Here is a 25,398-nt window from a genome sequence, read left to right as displayed (position 1 = left end):
AATTCATTCCGGCATCTTTAAGCACGCAATAGGCTCCAATACTTAACTTAAAAGCCTGTTCCACAGCTGCACTATAGGAAACATCCTCTACGTAGATCGAACAGTTCAACATCTCAAAAATATCTGGATTTTCTAACTCTATTTTCTTTATATGGTTTTTTATAGTGCACGCCAGAATGAAAGGGCTACATGACACACCGAAAGGAACGCGAGTTAATCTATAATGTTTCAAATTGTAATTATTATCAAAATATAAAAACCGTAATACATCTATATCAATTTCAGAGATTCCAATCTAGAGAAAGGCCTTCTCAATGTCCGCTGCGAACGCATGTTTGTATTGTCTGAACCGCAATATCAAGTCCAAAACAGAAGGATTCAAATTTGGGCCAGGCATCAAACAATTGTTTAGAGATACCCCATTACACTTCGAAGATGCGTCAAACACGATACGGACTTTAGTTTTTGATACATTTTTTCTTACAACTGGAGAATGTGGCATGTAATACATTTTACTATTATCACAACTTTCAATTTCGCACTCTTCAATTATTTCATTTTTTAACTGTTCGTTTATTATGCTATCATAATTCGCCCTAAGCCCATTCATCACTTTTTAGTTTATTAACCAAAGATACTAGACATCGCTCGGCATTTTCTAAATTATTACCCAAGTTTGCATGATGTGATTTCCATAACAAACGAGCTACATATCTACCATTAGTAAAATGCAATTCTTTTTTAAATTTCTCAATGACTGATTCATCGTCAGGATTCTCGTTCTCCTCTAAACCCAAATGGTCCAGAGTCCAAAACCTTCGTTAACAGTCATTAACTGAATTATTATCTTTCTTCAAGCAATGAGAAGCACCAGTTGTAAAAATACAGGCGTTAGACTGATCACCTTCTAAAGATCCAACTAAGAACCAACCAAATATAGAAGACACCGCAAATAATTTATTAGTTACTCTTTTCTTTTCGCCTGTTTGCACTTCCCAACATGAATCAGATCCTAACAATATTTTTATTTCAGTTGCTTCACCATTATCGGCTAATTTTAGATTTTCTGATTTTAATATTTCTAAAATGTTTTTGGAGGGAATTTTTATGATCGCTTCAGAAATTGTATCTGTAACAAGAGCTTCAATAGTGATTAAGTCATTAGAAAAATGCATACTTTTCAGGGTAATTTGAACAACATTATATTCTATTAGTCTACCTTGGCTATACCCAAATGAATAAATATATAACCTTTCTTTCCTTAAAGTCCTTAATTTTAGTTCTTTAGCCAAATCAGATCTAATAAATGACCTCTGCGATCCACCATCAATTAAGATTTTTACTATTTGGCTTCTAGTATTATCTGTATCTGAAGCGTAAACAGTGCAAGTTTGTAAATATACACCTTTATCAGCAGTTTCAGAAACAGTCTTAGAGTTAAACGACAGGGATGCAACTACATTCTGCTTAGAATCTGATACTGTAACTACTTTCTGTTTAACATCTGAAACTGCTTCCACTTCAGGAAGAATATTTTTACAAAATAGCTTATTATGATTTAAATCATTACACAACTCACAAGGTTGAAGTTTCATTTTACATCTGGAAGATACATGACCTCTCTTAAAACATCTGTAACAACGTCCATGGTATTTTAATATCGCTTTTTTTTCTCATTAGTTTTCTCACATTTTCCTACATTATGTGTATTTTGATTACAATAGAAACAATACGGCTTAGTCACTGTAGCTAACGCCGAAGCAATAGGAACACTTGCCTCTTTTAAGTAATTATTTTTATTCTGCTTAACACTGTAATTTGTGTCCATTTTCTTTGAGTTTATTATTAAATTAGAAGCTTCCTAACTCTCAACTTCCAATCTAATGAATTCGAGAAGGTCTGTTAGGCTATATTGCAGTTTAGAGTTTCTTTTTCTATTAAACTCCAGATTCATATCGTCTGGCAAAAGCTTTAAAATAACAGGTACTAAAAGGGTTCCGTAAGCTTCCGACACAATACCTAATGAATTTAAGCTTCTTACAGTTAGTCAATAAAGTCTGCATACATCAAGAAAAGTAATATCAAATCCAAATTTTAAGGTACGAAAAGGGTAGTTTCTTAAAGTTTTATTTTTTAAATATTTAGTTTCAATAAGGGACTTTGAAATTATTTAACTGTAATATTTTCATATCTAATAATTTATGCACACTAATTTTTAAAAGATAAGTGGCCAGAAATCAAAGCCAATAAAGTTTGCGTACAACGCGAAGGAGGCGGGGGATTTCTTATCTAACTTTTAAACTTCAAACTTGAAAATGCAAAGAAGGTTACTCTTTCAAGGTCATTGACTTCCGAAACAAATTTCACGTTGATTGGAAGTTGTTATTTCTATTTTCTTTGACGAAAATGACAACCAATAAAGAAATTCCTTTAGTTACGAGACAACTAATTATCAAATTGAGAGATGAAGGTAAAACTCTTCGTCATATTGTTAAAACCATTGGAAAACCATTTTCTAGTGTGGAAAGAGTTATTCAAAACTATTTTGACACTGGTAGTCTTGCTGTAAAGCCAAGATGTGGGAGACCGAAGAAGCTAACGAGAGAGAAGAAAGAAAAATTCCTTTACGAATTAAATAAAATCCTAAACTTTCTGCTGCAAGCATTGCAAAAGACATTTTTTTTAACTAGCAACAAGGAAATTTCTCCTGAAGCTGTACGAAAAGTGCTGCGAAAGGCCGATTATCATGGACGCAAACCTAGGTCTAAGCCATACATTTCCGAGACAAATAGAAGAAAAAGAATTGCTTTTGCCAAAACATATTTAAACTCTTCGCAGGACTTCTGGAACAATGTAATTTGGTCAGATGAAAGTAAATTTACAATATTTAAAGTTAATAGCCACCCTATTGTATGTAGAAAACAAGGAACAGAACTGAATCTGAGAAATTTAAATCCAACTGTCAAACATGGAGCTGGCGGTGTGATGGTATGGGGGTGTATGTCGTTAAAATTAGTTGGAAATTTTCACAGTATTGATAAAGTCATGGATATTAATCTGGATATTTTGAAGAAAAATCTACGAGACAGTGCCCGAAATTTAAACCTTTCTAATACCTTTACTTTCCAACAAGACAACGAGTCGAAACATACAGCTAAAATCGTGAAGGAATATCTCCTCTATGACACTCCAAGATAGTTGCGTACTCCTCCACAGTCACCAGACCTCAATCCAATCAAACATTTGTGGGAAAAATTGGAGAAACGAATTCGAAAACACAATATTACGTCGCGAAATGAGCTAGTTAGTAAATTGCAGGAAGAATGGGCGAAATTTACGTCGGATGACACTGAAAAACTAGTTCATTCGACGTCTGCAAGCGTCTGCAAGCTGTTTTGAAGAATAAAGGATATCCTACAAAGTATTGAAGTAATGTAAAAAACTTATATTTTATTTTTTTTTGAAAGTGTACGCAGACTTATTGGAGGGAATTTCTCAGTTTTTTTGACAAAATATATTTTTGAAAAAATGTAAAAAGTATTACACTGATATTATTTACTTCTTATTTAAGCTTACAATTTTGGCTAATAGAAGAAAAAAATGCAATGATTAAAATACATTTTTCTATGCTTTAAGTGTTTTTTTTAATTTGAAATTTAGTCTGTACGCAGATTTTTGTGGCTAACTGTATATTGATTTCACAGGAATCGTATAGTGTTCTTAGTGGTTTCACATTGGACGAACTTCTAACCGGTTCAAGATTCAAGTGTTTATTCATATGCGAAGATATTACCAAATCTGTTCGTCCAAATTTTTCTTTAATTAAATTAAAGAAAACAGGCTTAACAGGAGCGTCATAATTTTCGTTAGATAGTGCAAATCCGGATACTGCACTTAAAGCAGGTCCTGCGAGTTAGGATTTAAGATAGGTAAACTTCTCGACCTTTGTTAACTCATTATTATTACCAATAGCATTTTCAAAGGAATTATAGAATTCCAAAAATAAACTAGGATCACCATAATATTTAGGAATTGAAATTTTAGGTAACCGAATGTTAGTTTTGTTTTCGACCTTTACGGCAGAAGTATGGTTACCAGGCGATTCACTTTCAATGCTCACTATCTGAGAATTTAAATTAAGTTTCTTTTTAGCCCTAAAAATACATAAACTCATTTTTTCATCATACGCTAACACAGTATTACATTCTTTCTCAATTTCAGACTCTACCTCATTGCCACTCTTTGAAGGGATGGAAAAATTACATCCATGCTTTCTCTAGTGTTCGAACCGTGACTCTTCGGTATAACAGTTAGAGTCATTAACCACTTTCCCGTCTGGGCGACTAGGAAGAAAATCTGTAATTGGGGAATCATCCAGCCAGACAGTTTGGGAATCCTGCAATACCTGTCATTTAAAGGATGTTCAAAAGGTCGTTGCCAAAAAGCTGGACTGCCATACCATAAAGAACAAGATTTACTTAGGAACGTGTGAATGGCGATTGCTAGAGGGCTATGTTCGCAGGTGTAGAGGGGGAGAAAAAAGAATGTCGAAACTGGGGTTAATACGACTTTCATTCAAGAGCATGGTTAAATCACAGAAGATGATCGAAATTCCTTCCTTTCGCCACAATGCATGCTTCAAAACGTTGATGCATGCATTCACGGACACGTTCAAAATGCGCAGGGATGTCACGGACACATGCCTCAACTTCACGATCCTGGCAACGAGATCCATGTCCAATGTTATGGTCGTCTTGTACACCATTGACTTCATGTATCCCCTTAGATAGAAACCCAGGGGAGTCAGGTGGGGGATCGCGGTGGCCATTCGACAGTTCTGCATCTGACAATCCAGCGATTAGTATATGTCCTATCGAGGTATTCGGTGCTGCCAAAATGTGCAGGCGCTCCATCCTGGCTGAAACCGCATGTTTCGACATGTAGATGCTAGAACATCAACCATCAGATCCGGCAACACTCTTTCTAAAAAAGGTTTTCCACATTGCTGCGTTGAGGTAATAGGTAAGGATCAGTTAAAATAACGATAATAACAGATTAATCGTTTAATGTGCAACATCGTTGACTTCCATGGTCACGTGTACACCTCGTGTTTTCATGTGCCCACACGTGCATGTTGTGCAGGTTCAAGACACTGTCCTGTAAAAAAAAAGACCAACGGAAAACAAATTTTACGATGGAATCCGGCTGTGCGAAATTACTGTTACTTAAATTTAAAACATAAAATCCTTACTTGTTCGTATTCAATTCTCTGTTTTATAAAAAATATTTTCTTAAAAAACTTAAATATACATCTGCTTTAGAGGAAACGTATGTTTTTATGACGAGATCTATGATGGATTTCTATTTAGAACGGATTATACAAGTTTAGAAAGAGCATTTGATTGAATTGCTAAGATTAATTTCATCAAATGAAAGGTGCAAATCTATTCAGAAATAAATTTTGAAGGTTTTAAGTTTAGAGGAAGTAAGGAAGCATTTATAAAGAGTTATTTTTCGTAAGATTAAAAAAAAAAAAAAAAAAAAAAAATTAAATATGTAAAATTAGATAAAAAATACCAGAAATCTTATATTATTCAGGAACCGCTGCCTACATGCACATATTTTAATTATGAGCCGGAATTAGTACAAACTTATTGATTATCATAGTATTTTTAATGGAATTCAAGAGATGGATTTTTAACAGAATTCAAGATTAATGCATTCAAGAGAAAGAATAAATATTTTCTTCCAAATAAATACTCAGTCAATGAAATGCACTCTAACAAAACATCGATTTAGTTAAAGGTGTCTTTTCTAATGTAAATTTAAGGTTACAAAAAAGAAAAATGTACAATCCAGTTTTCTTTTCTTAAGCTACGTGGGAAATAGTACGGAGTGAAAAGTTAGAGTTGGAGTAACCCCCTCTTTCCCCACGAGCTGCTGCCATATTGGATCGGAGTCCTCACACCTATAAGTGACCTTCTCTGTCGCAAGAACATTCCTAACCGCTCCCGAAGTGTAAACCCAACTGTTACTCTGATTGGCACTAGGGTACATGATTGGCAGTGTTTCCATGACGACGCCCACTTATAGTCCCGCCTACGAAGTACAATGATCCACCAATGAGACGGCGTCTGGGGCCCGTGTCGGCTCGAGACACCTATCGATGGCGTCTTCCCGCCCCGGAGTTTAGCACTAATAGTAGTGAGACGGCCGAGTGGTTACCATATTTGGCAAGCTTATCCTTATATTGGCAACTGCGCACTTTCAGAAATTTCCATTAATTTTCGAAGATATAAAATTGAAACTTAACCAAAAATTTAACCTAATACCTAGATTTTAACAACTAAGAAATGAATATGAAATGCTGTAAGATTCTCACGCTTTGACTGCTTCAGAGATAAAAATTTGCTAAGTTAAATAAAATAACATATTTTTAAAAAGCAAGACAGCTTGGAAATTGGTAGTAGAAAAATGCAGCCTTATTTTGGTCTTATTCCGACAGACTGAGCTCAACCTCGTAATACAAAAACCATATTTACAAACCTTCATTTTAGAAAAGGCAGAATAAATTTTCGTTGTAAAATGTGAAACGTTAACGTCAGTTGAGCCTCTTTATTTGGTTTGGTTTGCTTGGGTTTAGTTGATTACGACAAAGTACACGAGAGCTATCTTTCTAAAGGGAGGAAATCCTTCATAGAGGACTTTCTAAGAGAAACTGACTCATATACACATGGGGAAACCACAAAAACGTCCATGAAGCCAGCTCGTTGGCCGAGATTCAAAGGCCGAACCGAACCATCAGTGTCCAGCGACTTCGCCGTTAGGCCACAGTTTTATATATATATATGAGTTGAATACTATGAGCAGTTAAAAGGAAAAAAAAAGTGTAAAAGATATTATACTATGCTTAAAAGCAGATGCTTTTTTAATTGCGCACTGTGTGCGTATTTCTGCGTGCACTATACCAGAAGTGATAATTCTTAGGTTAATAAAAATATTTCAAAATTAATTCCTTTTAATTATTTAAAATTTAACAGCATCACTTATTATTATTGTTTTTTTTTTTTGCTTATCTAATGCATTCTTTATAATTAAAAATTTCATGTAATACTGTGTGCACTTCTAGTATACTTTTATTCATATAACAAACATTTAAATAGATAGGAGCAGATTTGAGATAATTATTCCTTACTTATGAATTAATAATTTTAGGCATATAGTCGCTGATTACTTATTGGCTTACACTCAGAACTTTATTTACTAGCGCAAACTTTTAAAATTTTGAAGCAAAAGGCATTTTTAGAGTAAATATGATTAAAGTCTAAATCTGTAGCATATATGCATGCATTTGCAAGAACATTTTAATTTTTTTTCTTCAGAAATGTATGACGGAAAAAGTATTTGAAGTCTAAAAGAGTGGAAGAGGGAGGATTGACTTGAAACATCGTGCTCATTATATACACTTTTTTAATTAATTTATTCTTTTGTAATCTCAATACAATTAGTTACCTGTGTTTATGACCCATTGCGAAGACGTAGATCGTCATAATGGGACTTGAGCTTACCACTATTTTGTACAAAAGCAGAACAGTAACTACTGGAAGCGCAGTAGTGGCAAAACAAAGACCATTACGTTATTGCCAACATATATACAATCTTTCATTCTAAAGTATTTTTAACCATAAGACAAAAGAAAAAGAAAATTATATAAATTTAATATATTTTCTCTTCTTATTCAGAGTTTCCTTATTAACTGGAGAGTATTACTACAGAATTTCGGTGAAACGTTTTTAATTGAAAATTTAAATTTAGCTTCACATTTTATTTAAGAATAATTCTATTTGTTCTGTGGATTCTAATTAATTACCATAGTGGCAGTAGAATAGTACTCACGCAAACAACGTTAAGGAATAGGGACATACAAAAAGTAAATTTGAGCAGAGAGCATGTTTCGAATCGAGTATGATATATTACAAAGCAAAAAAAGTGAAATTTGTTTCAAATAATTTAAAAAGCATTATTATTGTTGTAAATACTTGGACTTCTCATGCATACGTATGTCATATATATGCTTGCTCTTAGAAAAATGTGAAGGTTAATTTTCATTACGATGATGCATTTTACCCATTTATAATATATAAATATTAATAAAATTAAAAAAAAAAATTGTTTAAGAACTAAAACAGTTCAACAATATCAAACTTTTTATTACGCTTTTATGAAATTTTTTCGTAATTTTCAAGCTCAGAAGAATGATACAAATAAATTCGTAAACTGCAGTATTATAAAACATATTTATTTCTAAATTGCAAACTTTAGAAATAGATACTTAATATCTTTAAGGAGAAACTAATAAGATTATATCCTCACATTCAACCGAAAATTTTTTTGAAACATCAACTGTGTTACAAAGCACGTCTCATGTTTCATTTTTTGAACTGTATCTGCTAGAAAAGAAATCATCAGAGTTTTTCATCATCAGATTATAACAGCAGATCTTTAAGTTCCGATTTCAACACTGATACCTCAAATATCTTGATTGAATTCCTTACGATTAGAAACATAAAAATAATCCCCATTTTAAGTCACGGTTTGCCTATTCTATTTATAGAGTTATTAGTTCAGTTTTGCAAAATAAACGATTTTATTTAAGGAATAACAAAAAATTCATAAATAAACTATTAAAAAGGTCCTAACCTCTTATTTTGCGAGATTATCAGTGACGGTTCGCTGATTTCTTTTGAGTGTCAACCGATTCCAGGCCGCCGAACCGGTTTTACCGCGATTCCACTTGGCGGCGAAAGAATCGCTTTCACTCCGGCAACCCTGCGCGTATGCACGAGGGGACGTGTTGCTAAAAGAGGATCGAACACCTCCTCACTTACTACTGAGACGAGGGAGTTGGAGCGACCGGCCATAGGATACCGCCACATTGGGTTTCGATTGCCCGTACGTCGTGCATCCGATACCTTCGCCATTAAAACCCCACAGCTCTGAGGGGGTCACCACACGTGCTGCTCGACTTTACTTAGGGGACTGATGGCTCTAGGGCTGGGCCCCGCTGCAGCGGCGGCGGCTTACAGTCCCATGTTCGTCCTTCCCACGCTCAACTTCACCGTAAGCCAGGTGGCCGCGGTATGCGAGACTCTTGAAGAGAGCGGGGACATCGAGAGACTGGGCAGGTTCCTTTGGTCCCTTCCAGTAGCACATCCGAACTGTAGTGAACTCAACAAAAATGAAGCTGTCTTGAGAGCTCGGGCCCTTGTGGCCTTTCACACAGGCAGCTTCCGAGAACTATATCATATCCTCGAAAGCCATCGCTTCACAAAGGCCTCGCACACAAAATTGCAGGCTATGTGGCTAGAGGCTCACTATCAAGAAGCTGAAAAACTAAGGGGCAGGCCCTTAGGGCCAGTGGACAAATATAGAGTGAGAAAGAAGTACCCATTGCCTAGAACTATTTGGGACGGTGAACAGAAGACCCACTGCTTCAAAGAGCGAACCCGCAGCTTGCTGAGGGAGTGGTACCTGCAAGACCCATATCCAAATCCGACCAAAAAGAGAGAACTCGCTCAGGCAACAGGACTTACACCGACTCAAGTCGGAAACTGGTTCAAAAACAGGCGACAGAGGGACCGAGCAGCTGCAGCAAAAAATAGGTAGGGAACTCCAATTCCTTCGAATCGGTTTACTTGTGTTGTTGTAGTTCATTAGCCTTCAAACATGATGGAAAAGTGCTTAAGTTTGTGCTATACTCCCAAATAAATTTATAACTGAAAATATCTCAGTTCCCAATTTAAAGGAATTTATGCAATCAGCTCTTTTCGATAATTAAAATTAAAGAAGTTAAATGTAGTTATCAATTTAAAGAGGCATTTAAGAACGTTTAAAAATTATTAAGAAATATATAATACTGCTTCAGTTTATTTTTATTATCATTATTATTATTGTTACTGAGCTTAAGTTTATAAAACTATATATTCTTGCGTAATAGCTATTGATTTGTAATTTTTTTCTTTAAAGGTCCTGCACTTACTTAGCTGAAAGTGAATATTATTAAGTTAAATCATTAATTTTTTGTATCATTACACCAAAGTGACAGCAATGATAATATGATAAAGCATTTATTAACTTCCTAAATACTTTGAGAAGAATAAGAACAAAAGTTTAATGAGGATAGGGAAATAAGAGGTAAATAAATAAACCACTAAAAGTTTATTCCATTGCAAAACAATTTCAAAATGTTCAAATGAAACTTTAAAAAATATAATACGTCTTTGCTTTCTTATCCTTAGATGTAAACTGAACAGCTTACATCGTTGAAGTAACGTTGAAGTATTCATAGTAATCTGAAAGTTCAGTCGGGAAAAAAAAAAAAAATGCTTTTATGTTTTCAGTTTAACTAAAGTTTTTAACCATACTAAAGTGTTTAGGATGCATATACCATGGAAACAGACATTTCATTGCAAAAAAAAAAAAAAAAAAAAAAAAAAAAAATTGCTTGATAATTTTGAAAGCGTTTACATGTAAGGAATAAAACAGCTTTAAATTTTTCTTTCCTTTGGAAAATAATTTTAAAATATTTTTAATCGCATAATGCTTGAAGCTGAGAGAGAAAATGCATATTACTATGATTTAATAAATAAATAAATAAATAAACTGGTGTTTAAAAGTTAAAGAAAAGATTAATTTCTCTGTAGAATGCAGCAGGTGGACTTTATTCGTGACGCCATAGTGCATTTTACACTCTCATACCAAAAACATGAAAGAAACTTTAAACTCCCCAGTTTGGCTGAGAAATGGGAAAATGCGAAGTGAATAAGAGAAAAATTACGAAAACAAAAGACAAAGTAAACAAAGTAACCCTACTTGCCTTAATTACGTTTTAAAAGTTATTTAAGAGTAGGTGATTCTTTTACGCCCCCCCTTTCACGAGCAAGTTCTGAAGTAGTAATTTTGATTTCATGAGAGAGTTATTGACAGTGATCCCTTTCTTGCTTGAGTCTTGGTGATTCTATATATGAATTTTAAACAATGCATTTTATATTTAGAATTCTTTTTCCAAAAATAATTAACATAATCGGCTTCTAAGAAACGTAAAAAGGAACATAATAATTTGATTTGCACCTCTCCTATAAACGCATAAGTGCCTCCTACTCCTATATCGGCTAATTCATTCAGAGTGATATAGGTTGTTTTAAACCATGTATATACGTTTAATTTTATTTGATGAAAAATCTAGGATTTTGATAACAATGTATGCATTTTGAAAGTTTTCCCGGGAGGCAGAATATGCTGATTATTTTTGATAATTTTTTCTTTGTTTGCTTAGTTAATCAGGATGCTGATGAAACGATTACTTTTAAATGTGACACTGTACCTCCTTGCTTTTAAATGATAGCACAAAGTCAACTTATACCCAGAAAGTTTTGCCTAGAAAAAAAAAAAATTTTGTTAAACTGAGCCTTCAGTCATTTCATTTGAATGGCGCAGAACTGCTTTAGAAGTTCCCTTGTTTCAAATGCATAAACGTTAATAGCATTTTTCAAATGAAATCTAAACAACAATTTATTAAAGGTTATTCTGCGTTTTGTTACTATAAAGTAGAATTCTGTATCTCGGATTTACTAGTTTTTATAGATCACTTATGAGTTATCTTCTATAAGTTAACAGAACTATTTAATATTTATTTAAAATTTATTAAATTTAAAACATTATTTGAACTCTATATTCCATTTATATGTGTTTTATTTAATTTCAAAATTAGGATTTCAACAAACTAGCTTCTGTTCTTTTTTTGGCGTATTTTCGGGAAATTTCCTTCACATTTTTTGTTTTCAACCATCTATTACTACTTGTTAAGTTGATTAGGTTTTTCACTCTTCCATCTTACATACCTGAAAATTATACTTCCTTTTCAACGGTTATAAAACATATATATGCAAGTATATTGTTTTTGATATTCCAAAACGTATTTGTTAAAGAATCAAAAGCACGAATATTGACTAAAAGAAAGCTTGTGAAGAAAAAGAGGTCGTGTTCAAAGAGGTGTGTTTGTATCATTGTATGAAATAAGAAAAAGGAATTGTTAAAAAATAATTACAATCAGTAAAAATAGTTTGTGTTATCTTGATAATACAGTAAAGGCGTGATGATAGAAATTGTCGCTACGATAATAAATCTAGCAATATTTTCTTAATAATTCTTATAATCGTATATTTCGATGTATTTCATATTTTCACACTAACATTTTTTTTAGTATTGTACTTACAACTTTGCTTATAATATTATTTCTTTTTCGCAGCTATAAGCGCAAAAAGTTTCAGAATGTTTTAGATGATTTTTAGTTTTATAAAGTTTTTTAAGCTTTAGTTAATGAGTTACCGGATACTGTTTACAGTTCCACTTTTATGACTGCGTTGAACTTTTCTTGGAGCCACAGCTTTTGGTAACTTTTTGGCGAGCTAACTACAATTTCTCTTCTCATTTCCTTAACTTTGCAGCATATTGCGCAAAAATTTTGACCAAAATTGGTCTTTTTTAGTATTGTACTTACAACTTTGCTTATAATATATATATCTTTATATATATATATATATTGAATATTTGTATTGTTGTTGTTACTATTCCCTTGTTCACAATGTACGGCCGCGTGAATAACGATCACAGGCAGTTACCATTTGGTGAAAATATGCCATCGCTTTGAGACGCGAATACATGGAAGTATCTGTCTTACTCATAAACAAAGGAAAACAGATAATAAAATCTCCTCGATTTTTAAATACTATCAAAATATTCTTTAATTTAAAAACGCATTATTTAGTCTTTTAATTAAATTTTCTTTAAATTAAAAACTGATAGATAGCATTATCAGAAAACTTTTGTAAATATTTCAGTTTTCCGGATAACTTTAGTTACATAACCATATATTTGGTATTCAGTTCTCAATCGCATCAAACTTATCCGCTAACTTGTAAATGAAATGTATATAGTTGTACTTAAATTCACGACCTAAAAGAAATCGACCTCGCTACATTTTTAGAAGTTGTTAGTTGCTGCATTTTGATAAATAAGACTCATAGTAAAATAAGAAAAAACATTTCATACAAACTTCTTAAATATAATATTCCTGATCGTTATCACATCTGGGAAACTTGTAAAGATGCACTGCTACTCTAAAAGAGTTATATTAAACAGGGTATACTTATACGTTTCCCTAGTAAATATCTTGTTAAATAAAATTGAAAAGTAATTTTATCAGGTCAGTAATAATAATAGCTGTCAATAAACCTTAAATTTCGTATGCTGTCTTTGAAATGCTTTTGCTGCACGAAGTAGTTACTTCATGACAGCTTGGTGACATTTTCTGCTTAAGTTCTAAAAGTTTGGATGACTACAGTTTGTGTAGATGAAACGTAACTATCTTAGTTAGAAATTAGAAGGAAACCGTATTCCTCAGACTTCCATCAAGTTTGAATTTATCTCTTCTTGAGTAATGTGAAATGTATATTGTTTGAAATAAATTTTGCATGCGTACAACATCAGAATAAAAAGCATTTAAATAAAAAGTGCTGTAACTTGTAAAAATGATGCAAAAAATTTTGGAACGAAATTTCGAAATCTCTTTGGGAATAATATAAAATCTGAAAGCTTTCAGATTTTATGTTATGCCCAAAGAGGCGTTTTTTTAACGCATTATGTCTTATCTTTATTTATTAAATATCGTGCTCTTCGCACTTAACGCCATATAAAATTCAACTCAACAGCAATATCGCATAATATTTAAAACAGCATACCTTTAGAAATTTCGATAGACAAACTTGTGCGGCGGAGATAAAAATGATTTTTTTCCCCGTACACTGTTGCCATTGCTTGCTTTGAAATCGTTGAGTTTGTTAATCAAAAATTCATTTAGGTTTTACAAAATGTGAAATAGATATTAAAACAAATTCGAAATTCGGGCTTCCAAGTGCCCATGTCCGGGTAGAGGGTTATGTTATGCAAAATTTGATGGTTCTGGGTACCTTTTTTTTTTCACAGTGCCAGAAACATACCTATATTCATGCCCATTCTCCTTTATTTAATTTCTTTTAAAGTAATACAGGGCGATAATATTTGGTGGCAACGATTTGAAAATGATTTAGCCTTTTACAGTGATTCAAAGTTTCGAATCTAATGGCTCTTCTGAGCTAACGCTCCTTTGAGCTAATAATAATAGTAACGCTACTTTATTGGTAATATTTTCCCCTAAATGGTCGTCATTGTATATAAAAATCAAAATAATAATAGTAATAATAATAATCCAGAAAAATGTGTTCGAAACATGTTTATTGAGCTGAGATTGTTGGGAACATTGTCGCTTTCGATACCAAGTTTAGAAAGGAATTTTTTGAAACTCTAATAATAAAAACAAACAGTCTTTCTAGAATGACACAGAGATGACTTACTGATCTAACAATAATATTTATAGAATAAAAAATTGTGTCTGCAATCTAGGGTACCTATAAATTAATTCAAAACTTCTTTAAAAGAAATCCAAACAAATTAATTTTTTATATTTTTCGCATTTAAAAATGTACTAATTTTCTTCTGTTAAAGAGATATTAGGAATAATCTTATATGTATTAATGCTCATTAATAATTATTTAAAGTTCTCAGAATGATTATATTTTTACAAAATAGGTGTATATGCATACTTAATGACTGGGGCATTATATAGGGTGATTACGCAACTCATTCCGCATAAAAATAGGTATAAACTGTAGGATGTATGAAAAAAATAAATATTATATGGGATAATAGTATCTTGTGTTGTCATTGCTGATATTTATTACAATAAAATTCCACACAGTTTACTCTCTTGGTTAAAATTAATAAAATTTATGAACAAGGACTTAATGCGACTTTGATAACCGGAATTCCACCTGTAGCTTAAGTCGTCCTACGTTTAAAGTTAGAAAATTATAATAAAACTTTCTTTTCCTCAATTAATTTTTTTATGCAATTCATTCAACAATAATCACAAAGATATTTTCCAATTTTCTTGTCAGCTTCATAAGTCGTGTACCCATCCTTTGCATTTTAGGCACTGAATCATAATTCTCTTGGTGATCTTCCTCACAAATATTACATGGAAACGAAGGCAATGGGAAATAATACGGTTGGCTAGGGAGTAACTCGTTTTGCCGGAAGAGGCGCAGTGATATTACACCTAATATCACTGAGCCTAATATTTAACAGGTACGACTTAAGCGGTGGTACGACTTGCGCAAACTTACGGTTGTGTATGCACACAGTCAGAAAGACGCAGAGAGCTACTGTACAGCGGTGGTTAAATTTCCTATCCCTAGAAGCGTCAGATACTCTATCGCAGCCCTGTGTGTGAGGCATCAGTGCATCTGTCGTTGCCCTTGATACAAGTGTAAAAAGAAGACATTTGACGTTTAAAGTATTTGCTATCCATCTTAAAAAAGAACCAAATTTTAAAATCGTAATTCTAGAACAACTTTTGTAGCTCATCGTAATTTGAAATCTATAAATTATTAAGTCATATTGTAAATTACCTCGAGATTTACCACTAGTCATAATACTTAATTAATTCTCAAATTACTTCTATAAACAAGGCAGTTTCTTTAGATGTGAAATTTATCTGTACCAATGCCTTGATCCTAAGTACTGCGCCATAAATTAATTGCTTGCCAAAAGGAATAAACATTTAATCTGTTAATATTTTTATTAAATTCTTTAGCTGGCTGTTTTTCAAAGCTCCTCAAATCACAATGGATTCATTGACTATTATATTTCACTATTCTAGACTAGGTTCTCACGTGCAAGTTGTTTAAATACATGCAGGTGAGATCTATGTATCTCTATTATTTAAATGAAATATTTAAAATACAAATATTATTTAAAAACAAAGCAAAACATAAAAAGATAAACATTAAATTTGTGTAATAGCTATAGTGTAATAATAGAAGCCTGCTAGGAGCATTAGATTTCTACATATAAACTATAAAAATCACATTCTTAAACTGAAATTGCGATTATACATCTATCTCATTCATAAGTCATTTCTAAGTGGTGTGTTGAAAGTGATGTAAACAGTGTTTTACAATACTTTTATATCAGACTACAGAAAATATTGGCAAATACTATGAGAATCTACTCATTAAAATTGATCTGATATAAGGAGCTCGATTATCTGCGATATCTGATATGTATTTTCTTCTTTTAATGTAATTTGAATTGCTCGAGAATTTATGAATGAGGTGTAGTTCTAAAGTAGTAAAGATGTCCGTTTTCGTAATATTAGCAACAGAGAAACAGCGCAAGTAATTGTACATTTAACATGCTTTGCAAAAATGAACTTGTACATTATATGTATGTATATATAATTGCCTAATCAGTTTCATGGTCATTAAATAATCGTTAATAATTAAAGTTTTATCCCTTATCGTAAATTACGATTCTAATAAATATCTATAAATATCTGTTGTAACGTGTTTTCATACATATTTATAATATTTTAACCTATGTAACAGTAATTAAGATACAATAACACGCCGAACAAATACCAATTCAGAAGTTAAAAAACAAAAATCAGCGTTATATTTCAAAATTTTCACACGACTAGTTTCGATGATTTTACCGAACCATCATCCTCAGCTGCAAAAGCGCAAATGTCTAAATCCGCGATGTTATCCATTTACGCTTTTACAGCTGAGGATGATGGTTCGGTAAAATCATCGAAACTAGTCCTTTGAAAATATAACGCTGATTTTTGTTGTTTGACTTCTGAATTGATATGTAACAGTAGTTTTAATACAGAATAACAGTATTTTTAATACAGAAAAAGTGCTTAATGAGTTGCTTTAATAGTTCCTTTACTAATCATCGAAAAAGCTTTATTCGTAAATTTTATTCACTCAGCAATATTTAGTGATTCACAGGATACTTATGATGGCGTCGTATGTCTTCATACACCGGAACGAAAGTATGGCCCATGATACCAATGAGTTTTATTGCTTTTCATAATGTGCTTAACCTTGTATTTTAAATCAGCAACATTCAAAATAATGAGCCAGTTTTCCAACTGTATGCCAAGTGGTTTGTAGTTCTGAAAGATATTTCCCAGCTGTTCTGCCCTTTTTTTTTTTTACGGAATAGAGGAATGATGACGATGCATAAAGCTTACCGAAATAGAATAGAAATGCGAGAAACAGCTATTTAAAAGATCAAATAAGAGGGGGGGGGAATAGCAATCTGGTAATTTTAGACAATATATGTTAGTTCAAGTTATTTAATTCATCATTTTGTTCATAACCTCTTCGAGGATTAACTGTATAAGATTATAGTTAACAAAATAGTTTAATATATTCTTTGTGGGATATATTTTTTCTTTTCTTTATTTATTTAATCTTGCGAAAATTTTCCCCAGCTAAGCAGCTTTTTTATAAACATTAAAACAGTTGAAAATACTAAATCATTAAACTATTATAATATTTTACGTCGCATAAAAATGAGAGTTTTATTTTTCATAACTCATTTTAGGTAAATGTATATTACAAACTGTTATTCATTTGTACTGAAAAAGATTAATTATACTGAAGTTAATATATTTCGGTTAGGATAGAATAACATATTAAAATCGAAATTCTTCGTCCAAAAATTGTAAAACGGTTTAAAAAAGGGAGTCGATGTAGGACTGGATTATTTTGATTCGGCCAAGCACGGTAGGGCTATCTACCTAAGGGCAAAGTTGTTTTCGTGAAAAACATTCTGAAGGAAACTAGTTTCTGTTCAAGTCACACACGGGGAAAATACAAAATCGTGCATTCAGCCAGCTTGTTTGTCGGGATTTGAGCCTCGGTCAGACTACCAGTGTTCCGCGATGTTATCCACTTTACCTCTTTTTGTATGACCGTTTGTTTGGCGGTCGCCCTTAGGCAGACGATATTTTGCCAGTTTTATCTATGCATTTCATGCTCAAATTTCATTACGCATGATTTCGTTTTAAAATTGCTGTACTAGTATAACTACACCACACACACTGCGCAAATATAATATAGAAAATTCTAAAAAAGCAGCTAACGGTAATTAGCTTCTTAACGCTTAATCTGTTAAACAATTAGTTGTAAACATTAACTAAATGCAAGTAGTTTAGTTTTGAGGCATAAAAAAATTTATTATCTTTTTTAATCGAGAAAACAGAACACTAAGAAGATTATTAATTTTTTTGTCTTTGATGGTTTTATTCACAAAATTTTATAACGTAGTTATAAAAACATATTCGTTCATTCTTAAAGCTATACTTTTATTATTATTATTATTATTGCATTACTTTCCAATTTATTCTTAAATGCTTAGGTTTAGGTTGAAATGATATGGTATAAATAATCTAATCCTTATATATTTTCTCAAATGCTGGAAAATCTTAAGATGTACCAGTGATTTAAATTCTAGACACAATTAAATAACAAATAACTCTGCTATTTATTATTTAATTCATTTTAGAATATCCTGCGTGTTAGTTAATTTCTTTTAGAAATATTTTGTACACACTATTTATATCGTCAACCACATACCATTTAACAACTCTAAAGAGTAGCATAAATATTGTTTTTTAATAATTTGAATATTGCAACCGTATTTCGTTAATAATATTCTTATGAAACTTACATATCCATGTTTCTGAATCACAAATATATGATTCTGAAAATATATCCATCAAATAAATCAAAACGTTAGTTATTAAAATAAGCACTAACATAATAAACATTTGCTTTTTTTTTAATTTGCCGAATTGTTTTTCTGGTTTCTAATTTTGAGAATTCTTGTTTTATACTATAATATATTATATTAAAGTTTTGTACAGTATGATTTGTTTAGGGTTACGACCAAGCCTACTGCCTCTTGATGACTTTATTCCGTAGCATTCTTTTTTATATTTATTTTAAAATCTTTAATTACTTTACTTTTTTTTTAAAATTGATTTAAATTTGTTTTTTTATTTGCACTTTTTATAATCATCTAGATATAATTCAGAAACGTAGTTCTTGAAAACTTTTCGGCTGCTCCATGGAAAAGACCAAAGGATTTTCAAATATTTGTTATATTATATTATTATTTTTATACATTTTTATTGATATCCTTTTGTTTTAATTTTGGTTTATATTTTTCCTATTAGATTATTGGCCATCTACTTTTGATGCAATTATTATCTCTTGCTTATATGTATAAATATACATACTACGATGTGGATTAGTTTCATAGATTTCAGGTGTGTAAAGGATGTAAAATGAAAATATAGAAGGAGAGAATATGCAATGAAACAATAAAAGGAGAAAGAGCATCCAAGATTTTTCAGTACCAATGCAAAATGCTTGAAAAATATTTTATTTCACGATACGCGTAATTATATTCTTAATGTTTAGGAAAATGGAAGAAAATCTATTATTATTTAAAAATCGTAGAATAAATGTTTACCTTTGTTTTTTAATGACAGATTGGAATAAAACTAAAGGATAATTACCGTATTTGACGGCATATAAGACGCATTGGCATATAAGACACACCCTTATTTAGAAGGCCACACGCAAGGAAAAAAAGTTTCAATAGTCCGCGCGAGAGCGCTGTACCACAATAACTTAAAGTGTGGTTTCTTTTAGTTGTCACGTTTCGTAATGAAATGTTAATATTTTTTCTTCATAATCTGCTGGCATTTTCTGTGCAATAGTTGTTTTTGTGCGCATTGATAAGCCTTGCCTTTTCATGAACCTGTAGCACGAGCCCTCAGACCCTGAAAAGTTCGGATTCCCATGTTTTTCGGCAAATCTTTTGGCCTCATTGATTATCATTTTAGTTGAAACACTTATTACAGATTTCCTCTTATCTATCACCCACATTTTTACGGCATTTTCAAGTTCAGGCTAAGACGGAGCTGGGCATCGAAGGTTATGTTTTTGTTCTTTAGCAGTGTTCAGTTGATCTTCCTGCAGTCGCCAGGTACGTATCATTTTGTCTGTAGGTGGCGGACCGAAATGCCTTGCTGCTGCTCTGTTTCCATGCACTTTGGCGTAGTTTAACACTCCTAGTTTATACTGAATTGTATAGCTTAATCTCTTGTTTCCTGTAGTCATATTTTCCAGGGTATTTTTTTAAAACAAATAGTTTTAAACACCGATACCGACACGTATGTCGGCTGAGTCAAAGAAAGTCTATCTAAAGAAGGAAAGGCTCCATAGACGCATAGTGACCGTCGAACCTGTTCGAACTTCGACATCAGCTTTGAGCTTTGGCGCTTTTTGGTGACAGATATTTCACGCATGCGCAAAATATTTATGGCAGATGTAGAAAACGTTATGCGTGTCTAGACCTTTATCCGGGTTAAAAATAGCATTCAGTATTGAAAGTTAACCTGTGGCCTTTACGTATAAGACGCAGGTAACTTTTTCGAGACCAAATTTAGGGAAAAAAGTGCGTCTTATATGCCGTCAAATACGGTATAGAACATCCTCAGTATGTTTCCTTAAAAGCTGATTTCCATTTTAAGTCGTTGGTACGATACTTCTTTTCCTTTAATAATAGAAGTAGTAGATTCTTGAATGTTTTTTCCCTGTTAGTGTCCTAACCAACACTGCAGCTTCACTTTTGATATCCTGTATGTTCTTTGGGCAAACGAGCGGCTAGCGGATTTAAATCATCCTTTGAAAACTCTTCATTGGGAGCATTTTAGAAAAATCTATATCTCCAACTTCTGTATTATAAAAACAAGTTTCCTTTGTCATTGCTGTTTACATAACAGCCTAACTTTTTTTGTGTTCTTAATAATCAGTTACTTTTTATTTTTCTTTCTTGTCCTTTTTAGTTTTGTTTGCCTAAATGCTCACCTCAGAAGAAGTTGGAAAAATTACATAATAAGCAGAACAAGTTAAAGACAAATATAAATAGCATTAAATGTAACACAGAATTATATGTTTTAATTTCTACTGAAAAAAAAAAAAAAAAAAAAAAAAAAAATGCTATGACTGCTTCTTTTAGCTAGATTTTTGAAAAAAATCTTTCAGCGAAAGGTAATTCCTGATCTTAAAATCGTTATTTAATTGTTCCTGTTAGAGCAGTTCCGTGGCTTATATCCAAACCAAGCTGATCTTTTTCTTAAAACTTTGTGTTGTTAGGTAAAGTACTTAGTAGCTAATTAGTAAACATTAACTTTGCGTTATGGTTTACTAATTAGCTACTAAGTACCGGTTCATGCAAATCTAGAATGTAGAGTTGCTAATACATGATTCTTGCTGTTTGATTCTATGGCTTAGAAATATACGAGATTCCTTCAAGACAACTTGCTATTGACCTCCGAAAGAAAAGGAAGGAACTTGATAACGAGACCAGAGAATATCAATGGCCTTTAAGGATGAAAATAGAATTAAATCAGACCCAAGTTTCGACGAGCTTATTTCATTTACTAGTTTACGCACAAAAAAGTTTCACGTTACTGCAAGATTAACGTTATAACTTCAGTATAAAACAAACTAATGGGAACATTTGTATTGCTAATGGTATTTGAAAAAGTTAATTGGCTTCATATGGAAAGAAACAGTTTTGTGTCCGTCGGCATATCGATGACCGGGGGTGAAAAGAAAATGCATTTTAATCTCATATACATAGCAACACATACATACGCAAACTTAAAGCTTATCCGAATATTGAAATACTAAAATATGAATAGAATATTTCTAGAATATAAATATATAATAGAAATATATTCATATTCTAGAAATAATTGCATTTAGTCTCTTTGTAAGACCTATCTGAACCATGTCTAATTATCTTATGCAAATTTCTGATGCTTCGTCGAAGGGATACCTCGTTAAAATAGTCCAAGACTAAATAATTTGACAAAATAATAACCCGAAGAAATAGCGCAAGACTAAATGCCCATTATCTAAAATAGCTCGAATAAAATAATTCAAATTCTGAATATTTATTAAAAACATGTTCTAAGAAATATATACACAATATATCAATACAGCAGTATACAAAACTTAAATTTCAAGATCATGTGAAATGCTACGAAGAAAGTCCTGATTATTCCACCTTCGCATAATTTTCCACTAATGCTTCCAGGAGCTAATTAAGTACACATACTATATTCCAGACTTCGATTAAGTTGCAGGTGGGTGAAAGTGTATTTCTATTTCCTATCTTTTTAAACGAAACCTTTCGAAACTTTACCGCCGTCTAAATGTTAATGCAATTAACATAAGACCGGGTGCGAAAATTTTATAATATCTGGCATGGACTATTATGGCTTACTGCCTGCACTACTAATTATTTTCTCTTTTATAATACCTGACATTAATATATTGGCGTGTAAAAGCTATATATATTATCATGTATTATTAGATGATAATTATTTTGTCCGGGCTATTTGGTTTTGGGCTGTTCCTTTGGGGCTCTTTTAGCAGGGCTCTTATGGCTTAGTCCGTTTTGACAGATCACGGCTGTTAAGGTAATGCCAGATTTTAGAAACACGAAAACAGTTGAGAAGAGAAATAAAACTTAATGTGGACCTTGTTAATGGCAGTTTTTGATTCCTTAAATGTATCTTCGATTTAAAATTTAGAAGCTCGTATTTAAACTTAGTAGATATTACATTTAAAAATGGACTTTTTTTTTCCTCTCCACAACACGGGCCGTTATGGGGAACTATTTTCGTTCTTTAAAATTTTCCCTATTCGTGGACCAAACCATTAGACACTAGCAAAAACAAATTCTGCGTGCCTTTGAAATTTCGATAGCGAAGCAATCATAATGTTACCGTTATTATTACTTTTCTTTCATTTAGGCCTTAATGAGTCATTAGCCACGATTCCGGAAAGGAGACAAAGTTCTTTTTTCCCCAGTTTTCCGCAGAAAAACGCAGAAGTTAAAAAGTCTTAAAAAACCAACTTATATTTCATTGTAATTAATGTTGCATGAAAAGGCAATACCGGCCGGGGGAAAAAAATTCATTAGCATTCAAAGAACAATGAGATAATTTTTGCTTAAATGCTTCAAGATGTTAATGTCTTTTCTCTTCAGATATCTCCTCTCGCAAGTAATTAAAAACTGAGAAAAAATTTCGAGTTAATTTTTAGCAGAGTACATACATAAAATAAAAAAAAGTTCTGGAGAAAGTCAAATCTTGGTTATAAAAAATAATTTCTCTCCAACTTTCGTGTTCAAAGTGTTAAAGTTAAGAAATGGACGAATAACGTGCAAGGTTTCATATATTGCCTAAAAAGATTTAAGTAAAACTAAGATAATTTTTATGTACTGGAAAAAAAAAAATTCGGTTTCGTTAACAGCAGCTCTTCCTTGTTTTAACTCCTACTTTTTAGCAGTTTAATTAAATATTAATTTTAGCAAAAAGGGAAATTTTCTTATGATTTCATATTTTTAATTGTTCTTTGGGTACTTGTTGGTTTAAATGGTGTTGGGTCACGTTCGAAAGTTTGCAGTTTTACGTAGTCTTATAACCTTAATTCAGAACCTATTGAGGATAGATGAACCTTGTTGCTTTTTCAGAAACACCAACTTTTTTCTCTTTAATTCATTAAAAGTTGTTTTCGAACTAGTTTCAATTTTTAAAAACATTACAATGAGGAAACGTTTTCCCCCTTTATTCTCCCACCTCTCTAAACTATGTATCTTAAAAATAATATTTTTTATGTATATGTAGGAAGTTAAGAAAGCTCTCTAACTTTTTACATTGATCATTTATCACGTTTTATGTATTGTTAGAATTTCTAATGTTTTTTTTTAATAACTGAACATTTCTGACAGGTGTGCTTCATTGCAAAAATTTTTTTAAAAATTTTGATATGGAATTAGCTATCAAGTAACATTTGGATAGTTTCAGAATTTAAACACAATTAATCAACTTAGTATTGAATTTGAGCCTTTGAAATCTGTTTGTTTCATGTGTTCTTCTTTAAGAACAATGTAAGATTAGTTACAAATTATTATAAGAAGTAATAACGATGCGCATTAATTTGAATAAAACTGGTTTATAAAATATAATCTATGTTTGGATGAATTGCAATAAAGGACAATTACGAGTTTCGAAAAATAACAGCATAAATATTTTTTTCGTCTCGCTGCATACATTCATGGGTAGAACAATTTTCTTCGGCACAAGGAATCTTACCATTGTCATTCAAAACTCTCAGCATCTTTTTTACTGAAATTATCAAAATTAATTTCTAGCAAATTTTTATTAGTTTCTAGCAAATTTTTAATTTTTTAATTTTTTTTGGGTACTCGTTGGCTTAAATAGTGTTGGGTTACGTTCGAATGTTTGCAGTTAAGTTTTATAACCTTAATTCAGAGACCTGAATTCAGAGAATTAAATTTTTGTTTCAATATCACATTTATATAATTGAATAATACTTATTTTATTATTTCAGTTTAGTATTAGAGTATTTAAATATGAATGTTCTTATTATTTTTTAATTTCATTAATTACAGTTTCGAAGGAATTAACATCTCCAGAAAAGACTGAGCAATATTTGCTCCTAGAAATTTCTGTGAAATATTCTAATTTGAATTACTATATTACTATTACATATGGTCTGAAGCTCCTTTGAATTTCGTGTATATATTCAAATGATAAAATTATATTTCCCTGTTTTAGGCATTTGTCGTTTCTACTTAACAAATTATTATATGCCTATTTACCAATCCTTTTCCACTTTCATCAGTGTAAATACGTAAGTACTGATATATATTTCATCTTTAGCTTATGCTGCCTCTTAGCTTATGCTAGCTCTGTCTGTCCATGCAGTTTTTTTTCCTATATGTCGTTAAATCGTAAAATATTGCATAACGTAAGTAACAGCAATACATTGTGTGCGTTTATGAAGCGTTCTTAGATATGTAAAAGTTGGAAAATGTTCAGTTTGTACTTATTTTTCTTGCAAAAGAACCACGGTTACTCGCAAATTGGTTTTAAAGTTCGGTTTTTCTCACTGAGATATACAATTATGTATATGATTCCTAATATTGATAATTGTGGTTTTCGCTAATGGGAATAATTATATGAGGAAATATTTCAATTATATAAATAAATTGTAATTAGGCTGCTTATTTTAGATTTAAGTTTATGCTTAATTCAATTTTTCTAATAATTTTTAAAAGTTTACACTTATTAATTTTATTAAAATAAAAACAATATCTTAGCGAGTGATATAAAATATCTTAGTAAAAATTAATGATGAATCATATGAAAGGCATAAACTGTAGTTGACCATGACAAAATGGAACATGTTTTTGAAATACGAGAGTGTGGTAGAATATTTAAAGTCAGCAATTCTTTTTCTTTTGTTCATTAACCGAGGAAGATTTTTTATTGAT

At 31.8% G+C, this 25,398-nt stretch overlaps 1 protein-coding gene across 1 annotated transcript in view; it reads left to right on the top strand.

Annotated features, from left to right (window-relative positions):
• The first annotated feature begins 8,864 nt into the window (after window positions 1-8,864).
• The window catches only part of LOC118193277 (homeobox protein SIX6-like), a 121,052-nt gene continuing 104,518 nt past the window's right edge, over window positions 8,865-25,398 (top strand). The window contains exon 1 of the mRNA XM_035364330.2: window positions 8,865-9,662. Coding sequence (XP_035220221.1) covers window positions 9,043-9,662 — 620 coding nt within the window. The 5' untranslated portion in view covers window positions 8,865-9,042. The remainder of the gene's footprint in view (window positions 9,663-25,398) is intronic.

Source organism: Stegodyphus dumicola, chromosome 4 (assembly GCF_044657685.1).
Source record: "Stegodyphus dumicola isolate Sdum_Otavi_A_Nest chromosome 4, ASM4465768v1".
NCBI lineage: Eukaryota > Metazoa > Arthropoda > Arachnida > Araneae > Eresidae > Stegodyphus > Stegodyphus dumicola.
The sequence above is the reverse complement of the archived record's forward strand: the minus strand, read 5'-3'. Positions and strand labels throughout refer to the sequence as shown.